The sequence below is a fragment of the Labrus mixtus genome, chromosome 2, assembly GCF_963584025.1.
Source record: "Labrus mixtus chromosome 2, fLabMix1.1, whole genome shotgun sequence".
NCBI classification, from domain to species: Eukaryota; Metazoa; Chordata; class Actinopteri; order Labriformes; family Labridae; genus Labrus; species Labrus mixtus.
In genome coordinates, this window is record NC_083613.1 from 2,384,426 (window position 1) to 2,396,773 (window position 12,348).

Below are 12,348 nucleotides of genomic sequence, written 5' to 3' on the forward strand. Positions count from 1 at the left end.
ACAATAAGGGCTCTAAAATTGTGACATGTCTACGTTTCCTTTTGTCTATTCTTTTGTATAGGCATACCTCAGGTCACGTGACTGCCCAGTTTTCCCCTGGCGAAAAAAAAAAACATGGCGGACATCCCTTCTATTTTCAGTGGAAAATGCAATATTTTAAGATAGTTTGAGGCTTAAGTGTCGTTTTGATAACCTTTCTGGTGACAAATGTACATTGTATCTTCATAATCTTCGTTCAGTTTATGTTTATGATCTTTAGTTTGTTCGTTTCTACGAAGATTCTTTCAGGTCTCGATAGAAAAACGTTGGGACATTACGTTTTCTACTGTTGCTATGGTGATAGTTATGGACGCTATCAACAACGAACCGGAAGGAAGTGGACGTTCGGTTCGCGGCTCTTAAAACGGGTTACATCAGACCCTAGACATCAAACTAAACTCCTATGCAATAAATAATGATTTCTGTTACATTTTTATGGATGTAAATGGTAAATGGTCTTGAGCTTATATAGCGCTTTTCTAGTCTTCCGACTACTCAAAGTGCTTTTACACTGCAGGTCACACCCACCCATTCACACACTGATGGTAGTGATCGCTATGTAGTATCATCCATCAGAAGTAACTAATCCCATTCATACACCACCACTGAAGCAGTGGGAGCAACTTGGGGTTGGGTGTTGCTCTGATTTCATTTGAAAGTTGTTTTCTTCTTTGGCCATGAACTCCTCTACCAGCTCTACCTCTTCCTCCCCCTCTCATTCTCACCCTCCCTCTTCCTCTTCCTCTCATTCTCACCCTCCCTCTTCCTCTCTCTGCAAAGTCTTCCAGTGTTGTTGTAAAAAAAAAAGGTGCTCACTTGTGGTCTTTTCATAGTGCTTACTTCCTGATTGAAGTGATAACAATTAACCATTGAGGTGTTTGGCCAGGTGGCACATATATTGGCCGATTAGCTCATGTAGTGTCATTTTGAATGGCAGTGTTTTGAGATGGCAAACATGTGACTTTATGTTAGATTGTTGTGTCTTATGCAGAGAACCGTGTTCAGTGCATTTAAAAAATGCCATTTTGAATTGCAAAATGTGTGTAAAGCAGAAAATGTGTTTAGACTTTTGGAGACTTGAGAAGAGGTTTTGCTCTCTGTGTGTCAGTTTAAATAATTGTGCTATGCATGTCATTTTAGTGTGTTAGCAATTGGAAAAAACTGTAACAAATGATAGACAGATTTCCCACCTCCTCTATATCAGCAGTATGAAAGTGTCTTGTTTTAACTGGTGTTGACCACCAGATGGTGACAGAGACGTTCGTAAACCACGAAGCACTTTCATTTTGTTCTCATACTCTGAGCTGCTTAAGAGTTTTTTCTTCAAAGTTGTTTGAAGAGCTTTGAGTAGTCCATTTACCATTTATTGAATTAAAAGTAGATTGTTGTACATTGCAGTTGTATTTACTACACAGTAAATATGTAAATATGTGTCAACATGTAAATATGTGCTTTGCATCTGTCATGTGTCGTCATGGAAATGACGGCAGAGAATGAAACGTCAGTGAAACTAGTTCTTGCAAGTCCAGCAGATGATCAGTCGTGTAGCAGGAAACAACATTTGACTGACATTATCTCTCAGTCTCTGTTAGCATACTTTCTGTTTCTCCTCTTGTCCAGAAGCAGCTCTCCTCTGAATAGTTCACTCTCTATATGTGATAAATCATTGACTAAGAATGAGATTGCTGTCAAAGTTGAATCAATGTCCACACACTCTCATCAGAACATTTATCAGCAAGAAAGACAGGCAAGGTTTTGTGTGTGTGTGTGTGTGTGTGTGTGTGTGTGTGTGTGTGTGTGTGTGTGTGCGTGTGCGTGTGCGTGTGCGTGTGCGCGTGCGCGTGTGCATGTGTGTGTGTGTGTGTTTTACAGTGGGCGTCTCCGTGTCAGGAGAGCTGCCGAAAGTGACAGAACTGGAGGGATGACAAGCTTTTACAGAAAGACGGAGAGAAAGACAGGAGAGGTTTTTCAGAGGAAAGGTTGGGACTTTCTTTATTCTTTACAGATGTGACCTAACATCTTGGTGAGTGTTAAAAATGACTCTGAATGAATTAACTTCTGCTTAAACAATATAATGATTGTGTGCAATGACCACTCTCGATCATCTACTTCTTGCCTTTGTAAAAACAATTTTCAGATGTTCTTATTCTACTTTCCTATACGATAACATGTCTTTTACAGTTCTAATACTTCAATATGTGTTGCTGTTTTTGCTGCACAGTTTCTTTTTCAATACAGCCCTAATACTTCCTCTAGGTTTAGTCAAATACCTGCACAGCAGACACCTGTGATTATATTCTATTACAGGATCCTAGTACAATATCTTGTATATATCGTTTCATATTCACACGCTCAGTTGGCTGATTACTACCAGGTACACGTGCCTGGTATTGTAAACAGTCAAATAGTTAACATAGCCCAACAATAAATGATACCTTCTGGAAGCTCATACTTAAATATTTTTGTATGTGCTTGATCATTCAACTCTGATTATGGTGGTTTTGTTATTTTTATTCTTATTGTTGCTTCATGTGAAATGAGGTTTCTAATACTCCATCCACTTCCTTCATGTCAGTCAGGGCAGACTTAATGTAAGCTAGCTGTGCTTAATAGAAGTCAGCTGCAGTTTCAAAGATAACACATACCAGCACATGAACCATCGCACTTAGCCGTATCACACAACTGCGTTCATCAAATTTTGCCATTTTTTATGTTTCTCAGTGAATTACTTTAAGGCAGCTCTCACAAAAGGACATGATCTGCAAAAACTCTAATGAAGCAACAATCCCATCAGATTTGTGCCCATATACGCACATCACACTTATGTCATAGATAACTTTGCTCATGTCTGTATTCATGTGCAGACAAGGTGCTGTGTTTGCCTAATCTGATGAGGTGGGATGAGGTTATGTGAGTAAGTATTTCCCCATGCTGTCTGTAACAGATGCTGGTAACATTTGAAGATTGGATCTTACAAATGTCCTGATAAGTGAATGCCAAGAACCAACCACATTTTATATCACATAAAGCCAGTTCATTTATCAGTCCTTTCGATCTTTTCCTTGGTAACAAGCTGACTTGGGTTAGGCTTTATGGTAAGGGTCTAATTGACACAAGGAAAAAATATGCTGTGGGGCCGCTGAAGGTTACAGCCAACGAACTGAGGCTGCAGTCCCCGAAGCTGGCGACCCAGGTTCAAATCAGACATGTGGCATTCCCCGCTCTCTCTCCTAATTACCTACTATATCGTAAATGGTAAATGGACTTGAGCTTGTAGAGCACTTTTCTAGTCTTCAGACTACTCAAAGCACTTTTACACTGCAGGTCACACCTACACATTCACACACTGATGGTAGAGGTAGTGAGGCCATCAGAAGTAACTAATCCCATTCATACACATTCATACGCCTCCGACGAAGCAGCGGGAGCTATTCTGGGTTTAGTCTCTTGCTCAAGGACACATGGGACCTCGATCGAACCCTCCACCTTCCTGTTGAGAGACGACGACTCAGCCGCCCCTCTCTATTGTGGGCTTTATCTTTATTGAAATAAAGATGAAGCCCAAAATGTCAAAAAGGATAAGAGTATATGCTGTGAAAGTTGTATTTGTAAATCATTTGTTTGCAGATTTGTTGGGATCTGGCAGGTTCATTTGGAGGAAATAGAACAAAAGGATAATCTCAAAGAGAGAGATTGATAGATTGATAACACTGCTCCTAAACACTACACGCGCTCATCTTCTGAGCTTCTCAAACATTCCCAGACTGTATTGCTTCACTGAACACGTATAGTTGCCAAAGAGTTGGTATGTGGTTAGACCACATGAACAGGCCTTGACACGTAGGAGTCAGGGACAATGTGGAGAATTGTTTTCTCATTTTGTTTTTCTACAAAATGCAGAATGCAGAAGAAACCATAGACTTAAAACACATGATATAATATGAATGAAGTGTAAACCAGCAGTTATTTGGAGCGTTTTCCACTCAACTGTATGCACCGCTTGTCATCACATTAATGTGTCATTTTATAACTTAAAGACCTGCAGAGCTGAAGGTGAATATATTATACATCAAATGTCCTGGCTGCCACCATGTCTGTATTGGTTTTGTTAATTCAGAATTTATTTTCAAAAACGTTACCATACGACTAGAATGTCATAACAAATAAAAGAAAAACAAACACAGACATTTTACTGCCCATAAAATGTGCAGTTCAGGAGGATTTATCACCAGTAATCATGTCAGGCATGTTGATTTAATTCTTATCATTATCAAGTCAATTAAGATTTATAAGGTTATATTATGATGCTCAAAGATGACAAGCCAGACAATTAGTTCTCATTTCCTTTAGTCACTGTATATGAGGAAAGAGAGCCATTTACAGTATCTGCCATCTACAAGCAAGGACAAGTCTGTTGGTCATAAAATCAACCTTATCACCATCATCATCTGCATCATCATCATCATCTCTCTACTCGGAAACCTTTTCCACCAGACAACTACAAACATGAGTACAAAATATCAGCTACTGCAGAGAGTACAAAGATGAATACAACATCTGAAGCTTTTAAACATGAATAAGAATGTATGTGCAACACCTCAGACTGCACAACAACTGAATGTAGACTCCTTTGGTGCTTTACACATGCACAAAACTCCTGAAAACGAAGAAGATACATTTTATTAATCCCGAAAGGGGAAATGCACTTTTACACTCTGTTGAACATGCACTAAGTGAGAGATGTCACAGTGAGCACTGCTGAGTCCCTAAAGACAGAGCTGCTGCCGCCCTGTTAGCTGCATGAATAAATGCAAGCAGCTGAATCTCTCAATCAGATTTCCCTGCCAGCCCACAAGTACATTTTCTGCATGAAGTAGGGATACGTTTTTTCACAGTGAGCGGGTGGCAGGGGGTGATGACGTTTCTATCCTGCGTCTGGTGCACAATCATAGACTGCATAGTGGGAGTTGTGATCTCGGTGAACACACTTAAACTGCATCATTCTGTTTTCTGCTCTTTTGTTGATATTATGATATTTGTCAAACTCACTGATATAAAGGCAAAAATCTCTTTTTACATCATGTCATGATTCCTGATGGATAGACTCCCGCTGTGAGATGCATGTGAACTACCAACTCAGGAGGATTTCAGGGGCCTGACATTTTCTTCAAATGTTTACAAGTACATTATGTGAAAAAAATCCTTTCCGTCAAGATTCTGTTATTTGTACATTTGTTTGGGGACTGATAAAAGTGTTCTGCCATTTGTGAATTTGTCTCAACACTTTTAAAAGTGTTTCACATCTTGTAAATTAGTTTTATAAAAATGTACATTTGTTTTCACCTTGGTAAAAGTGTTTTGGTTTTGTAATTTGGTTTTATAAAAAGAAATAATGTCTTTCAAAATGTAAAATCGTCTCACATTTTGCCAAAGTGTTTCACACTTCGTAATTTTGTTTTGCACCTCCCAGCCACCGTAGTTCCAGTGCAAAAATTTGTGCATTTTTATTGTGGCCTCTTAACTATGAAAACTATGAAAAAAAATACACAACCTCACAGTTAATTCACCAACTAAGTAAAAATGTTCCGAATTAATTTATGTTCTCAATTATTTAAAACATTATGTTTATTATTTAGAGTAACAGTGACGATAAATCATGGCGTGCTTATGGGGCATTGTATATGTGTAAGGGGAAAAGTCTTCTGAAGGCAGACAGTCAACAAGCATAAAGCACTACAATGCTTAACTGTTGGTTTAATCAGTTCTGGGTGACACAAAATGGTCATGGCTAAATACCAAACATGAGGCTATTTAGTCCACGAACCAGTTGCTACAATCACTGACCTTATTTTTATTTTTTCACAGCACGATGTCGAATGTGACGGGAGAGCAGCTGTTCTGCCCTCTGCTACAGGCCATGAAGGAACACAGCCTCAACAATAACACAAAGGCTAATATTGTGGTGGTTTGCATTCACGGCCTTGTTTCCTGCCTGGGGATTTTGGAGAATGCCCTAATCCTCTGGGTGGTGGGCTTCCGTCTTCGGCGCCGTACTGTGGCTTCTGTTTGGGTGCTTAACCTGGCCATGTCTGACTTCTTGGCAACTCTGACCCTGCCACTCTTCACCTTCTACCTTAGCTCCTCACATAGCTGGGAGCTTGGTGGCCCACTTTGCAAAGCACAGACTTCCATCTTCTTCTTAAACATGTTTGTGTCAGCATTCCTGTTAGCAGCCATTTCACTCGATCGCTGCCTTATAGTGGCCAAGCCGGTGTGGAGCCAGAATCATCGGTCAGTGGCCGGAGCGTGGAAGGTGTGTGCATTGGGCTGGTTGTGGGCGGCAGTTAATACATTTCCATACCTCCTGTTCCGCTCTGTGACTGAGAAACAGGATGGGAGAAAACTGTGCTATCACAATTTTGCCTTGTATTCATCCCCTGGAGTAACTCTGGAGAGAGACTGCAAAGTGAGACAGGCAGCAACCGCTATCTCCAAGTTGCTGGTTGCCTTCCTGTTCCCTCTGGTGGTGATTGCTGGGAGCTACATCCAAATTGGTGTCAGTCTGAGGAAAAGGAGAAGGAGGAGGAAGCAGAGTGCCAGCAGGCTCACTGACGCAATGATTGTTTCAAACAACAACGGGGCATCTGGATCACCAAACACTCCTACAACCATGAAAACCAATATCTTTCTCAAGCCTCCATCCTCTGGTCCATCTTTAGCTCTGACACCGACTGCCTTGTCCCCTTCTACTAATCCCAGCCAGTTGTCGCAGAGCTTCACCAAGATGGTGACATTTGTAATAGCAGCGTTTGCACTGTGCTGGGCTCCCTATCACATCTTCTGCATGATTGAAGTCACAGCCCAGTATTGGCACAAGAATCTGTACCTGGTGGAGGTCGGGCTTCCCTTGGCCACAACCTTTGCTTTCCTGAATCCAGTGTTGAACCCCATTCTGTACGCCTTCAGCTGCCCCAACTTTTGTGTGCGAATACGACAGAGTCTGGGTGCAGTGTTTGACGGTCTGGTGGAAGAAGGAGGAGGCTTACTGATGGTGCCAGGGAGAAATTTAAGAGCTCATATCAGACGGAAGAGCAGTCGAGATGTGAATCTTGGAATGCCAAAGGGTTCATGTTCACCCTGTCCTTCTGACTTTCAACCCTCCTACCCACCACCTTCGCCCTCTATTGGCCTCAGGGAGATATGCATGGAGCGTACCAGACAAGGATCGTACAGCGAGGTGGAACAGGATTAGGACTCTCACTTAACTAAGAGAAAACAATGCCATTCTTAAAGAAAGTAGTGAAAATACCAAAAGCTTGAAAAGTTCATGTAAAAATAAGGGGAATTTTAAATGAAGGCGTAGTGGCAAGAACGCCAAAGAGAACTCTAACCCTACTCACCATTGATTGTTTTCTTTCAAGAAAGCTCAGACTCTTGGATTTTTGCCTTTGTGTTGCTTAAGCATAAAGCTGATGTTCCTTTAGCATGTGAGATATCTTCAAATGTACATGTGGAGCTAAGCCAATGCACCCTATGATCTATGACTTCAAGAGTAATGCCACTAAAAGCATGTGGAAAGGGAAATAGAAGCATATATTGACACGATGTTCTGCCATGCTAACAGCACAGGGTATGAAGGTTGGTCCACCCACCATTTTGGTCAACTGAAGTATTTCAACTAGAATTGGATGGTTTACTGGGAGATTTGTTAAAAGCCTGTGGTTCAAAGCAGGAAATCCAATGTATGGCCATTTTCAATTTTGTTGCTGATATAAACTGTGATTTATGAACAAATATATCCTAAACAAAATGGCGTTGTCATTAACGTGGGATGGATTTTGTGTATTTATGTTTATAAGTGTTTAAAGTTTATAACTTATGGTGGGGGGCCCGCAACAGTATAACCATAACTCACCTGGTAGCTTTTTAAGTCCAAACAGTCTTCCAGGGACACATTATTTCTTTGAATAAAGTTTATTTAGTTCAGAAAATATAGCATAGAATTGTTTCACTTCTCCAACATTCAAATTTCACGACCAAATCATAGTGCCCCTTTAAACTATATGAGCTCATATCAGCAGTTATCTTAAGGCTGTACACTTCTAGTGTTTTTTCTTCATTGCTTGACTCTATCCCAGATCCTGTATTTTGTATGTTTGAATTTTGTCAAAAATGTAAAACACAATGCTGGATTCACTTACTGCCATACATTTGAATAATTATTATTATTATGAGTTTTTTTCTGTCTGTATTGCTTTCATATTGAATTGAAATGTTTTAGTATGAAGACGTAGTCATCCTATGGTTGGCTTGTTTTAAGTTCATTTTCTGTCACTTAAAGTCCTTTGATTTCCTTGTCCTTTTAATTTCTCATCGTTTCCAAGTACAATATATGAAAATAAAATAAATGAATGGCCTCTGATTTATCAAGGAGCACAGAAGGTTGATTGATAAAACCTAGCAGTTATGGCATGACTAAAAGATAGTAAACCGTAATGACTTATCTGCTGCACTATGGTATTCATGCTTGGTTTTTAGATTTGGGGTCATGCAGTGTCTATGTTTTGCCACCAGAGAGCCCTATAACACTGATTAAATAAACAACAGACATGATGTGATACAACAGGACTGTGCAGGTCCTGTAATCCAAGAGCACTTCAACTCTGAACTGATGTAAAACCACGTTCCTGAGATTGTGTTTCATATACATTTTGACTGTCTCACTGATGTCATCAGAATAATCTTGTTCCATCACTCTCAATCAGACTGACATACACAGGCTGAAGTGTAATATAGGCCACAGCAGGGTGGGATTACAATGGAGGTTGTTGTAATTTGAAGATAATATTGCAGAGTGAAGATTCAGAATATAAAGGCAAAGCAGGATTAAAGCACACAGGTCAGACTGACATATAAAGCTCCTACCTCTCAGCCATCCAGTTACAGGAGATTATCCATCTCTCTCCCTCCCTTTGGGACTTGTCTCATTTTCACTTCCTCTACATTCATATTCTCTCTTTTTGTTTTGGCTGCTTTTATTCCATTAAACAATTACAGTAAAGTCAAGATTACAAATAAATGGGAGAGGAGGAATGTGTAAAAAGAAAGAGTCAAGCTCCAAAGTTCAAACTTTAGTGAAATGTTTGACATCCAGCAATGTGCAATATGAACATTACAAAACAAGAATATGTAAATGCTATGAAATTATTTTTATAGGACATAGTACATGTCTGTGCATTTTTTTCAGAGGCATAATATATATTTATGTATGTATTTTCGTTTCCCTATCTTTTAGTTATATCCAACTAGCCCTCTAAAAATACAATGATGACTTCCCTACCTTCCTTTGAATTACATTTTTAAAAACTTTGCATTTTAATTCACCAGAAATCAGTTTGGCATGCTACATCTTTGAAACTTTAACCAAAATATAGTCCCATCTGAGCAGAAATGTTCAATCATTGTTGAATCACAGTTCACTTTATTCAAAAATAATAAAATGAAATGACACCATTTGCACCTTCAGGCTTTCCTAAACAATTCAGACATAGGCTACTTTTAATTTAACCTAAATTAAGCCTACAACGATACTGTTCAAAAAATGCTTCCTGGTATTTTAAGATGCTCTTTGTAATGGGACACATGTAGTCAAAAGACAAGAAAAAACTCAACAAGGCATTCAACAATCAAAATGTTTTTCTTTTCACTGCATGATCTTGTTTCTATCTACAAGCACGTCGTGAAAAAAAGGCATTTAAATAATTTTAGAATAATTGCCCTGGAGTTTTTTCTCGTGTTTTCTAAGCTCATTAGATAAGTTTACTGTAAACAGTACTGAATACATAAAGATACCTTTTATTAAAAAATGACTACATTTTGATGTCATTGTGGATAAAGTATTATAACTTAATCTCATAAACAAATTATTTAAAGTTTTTTTTTGTGTAAAAACTTTTAGCCATGGAAAAAAGCATCATGAACCATCAGTTTGACACATATAGACAAATCAATCATTGTAAAACAGTTACATGTTGCACCAAATTTCAACATTTCTCTCTTCAAAAAATGTATAGCAGTGGTAATGTGCCTTGAATGGATGGCTGTTACCCTAGTAGTCTCAAAAGTCTCAGACTCTATGATCACTCTGGATAGCTCAACATGATCATGATGTTTAATCATTCTGATGCCAAAGGTCTTAAGCCTATCGCTCTCAAAGTGCTGTATGAGTAAGAAACTTTTATTACCCCAAGATTGAAAGATCATTTTAGTCAGTAGTTTTTTAGTCAAGACCACAATAACAGAGACCAAGACACACCCGAGACCAGAGTGCTCAGAGACCGAGACAAGACCAAGACCATAAATATCACCGAAAAAAAACATTAACTTGTGTGCAGCAGGTGAGTACCTCACTTAGACAGTAACACCAGAAAGGTTGTGGCCTTAACTGGGAGATAAAAATCCAACTACAAATGAATTGAAGTTATTCGTTCTTTTCAAGAGGGGCGTTTTCCTTCTATCATAGTAATGACTTGGAAAAATAGCCTTTCAGTGGTGGTCTTGACCGGTTTTCATTTAAGTCTGAGACTGCGACAAGACAGAGTAAAAATACAGTCGATTCTAAGACAATACCGAGACCTTTATAAAGTGGCCTCGAGACCGGTCTTGAGACAAAGATGGATTTAGAGTACTACAACACTGGTGCTCAGGGTAATTATGCTAAATGATGAATTTCTCATGTTCATCCTTCATATATCTCCTATTTTTTTTACCACTTTCATCTCAAAATGCCTCTCTCCCACTCACTGCTGTACAGCAATAGTGACTATATTTGCATTGTCTCTTTAGATTCTTACAATGACACAACAAGTCAAGGAACTTCAAAACTGTGTTCTGATAAAGAAACTCAATTGATGAATTAAGTTCAAAAGAAGCACTCAGAAGTTGGTCATGATTCTTTAGAGAGTGAGACATTATTTCAGGTAAGTAAAGGGGTAAAAGTGAATGGTGAGAGAAGTTATAGGAGTAAAAGAACAGACAAACTAAACCAAATATTACTTATATTGTGAATATTCAGAGTATAAGTTATGTTTACAAATGAATATTCTAAACACTTCTTGGTGTAATTCAAGTGAATGGAACCTTGCAGATGTATAGATTAGAGTTATTGTGCTGCTTACAAGATCAAACACACAGATAAGGATTAAGATAATGAACCCGCAAGAGAACAGTGAGAACATTGGCTGTGTCAGATGGAGCTGGGGAGATTATATAAAGCACTAGTGATAAGAGATAGGGGAAAGAATGAACAAGTGGAGGGAGGGCTGGGATTGCTTTAAAGGTTTAATGCTACACTGTTCATAGCTGACAGATGCTGGCTTAAAAAATGAAAGCACACTCAATGCCCATTAGTTAGAACATCATGCTCTGGTCCGCACAGAAGAAAAGGAGTAATTAGAACTTTTATTTTTTTTAAAAAGGACAAAAGAAGTTACAGACTGGAAATGCAGTAGCTGCAGGTTTTACTTAGTATCTTTAAATAAATCCCATGAATCTTTAACAGCAATCATCCTATTGTTGTAAAGGTATTTAAAATGAACCTACCACCATTATGTTGTACCTTCCATTTATCTCTTTACACATCTTTGAATTGGGGTTAAAAAAAATGTATAGCAGAAAATAACCCTTCTTTTAAAAATGTAAAAAAGTGGTCACTTAAGATCAACTGATTCTGGTGAAGAATAGAATAAGAGAGAATAACAAATGAACATCTTGTTAAGGATGTTGTATTGCACTTACGTCTTGGCTCCAGGGTGGGGACAGCACTGGTTGTAGCTTCAAGTTTGAGATGAAATGTCAATCCCTGGTGGCTCCTTGCTGTCAGACTATAGAAATCAGGACAGTTCCAGAAGGTGAGTGGACCTTCTTTATGGTAATCTTAATTTAGATATGAGATATCTGAGGGGTGAAGACATTTTCTAAATTTCCTGTCTGTACAAAGACTGGACCTGAGGTCAGTGTTACAGTCATGCAGCATTTCATAGTTTCTTAAACTGGTACTTTCCTCGTGGATATGTTGAAGTGCTTTACTTAGTAATATGGAAAAGTAATGATTTGGTAAGAGCCTAGTAAACCATGCTTTCTTTCACAGTCCAGTTACACCTTACTTACTGAGTAAATTAGAATGTTTTACTTTGTAACTTTGCAGAACAGACAAGGTGTCCCAATGACATGGACATAACTTGGTAAGAACCTGGTAATTCTATGGCAACAAATAATGCTTCATTACACAGTCCAGTTTCACTTTAGTTT

General features: G+C 38.8%; 1 protein-coding gene across 1 annotated transcript; it reads left to right on the forward strand.

Moving 5' to 3' along the window:
* The first annotated feature begins 1,913 nt into the window (after positions 1-1,913).
* Positions 1,914-8,753, forward strand: LOC132980697 (prostaglandin D2 receptor 2). Its single transcript, XM_061046975.1, has 2 exons — positions 1,914-2,062; positions 5,905-8,753. The coding sequence occupies exon 2, from the start codon at positions 5,909-5,911 to the stop codon at positions 7,289-7,291; it is 1,383 nt and encodes a 460-aa protein (XP_060902958.1). The 5' UTR covers positions 1,914-2,062; positions 5,905-5,908; the 3' UTR covers positions 7,292-8,753.
* The last annotated feature ends 3,595 nt before the right edge of the window (positions 8,754-12,348 follow it).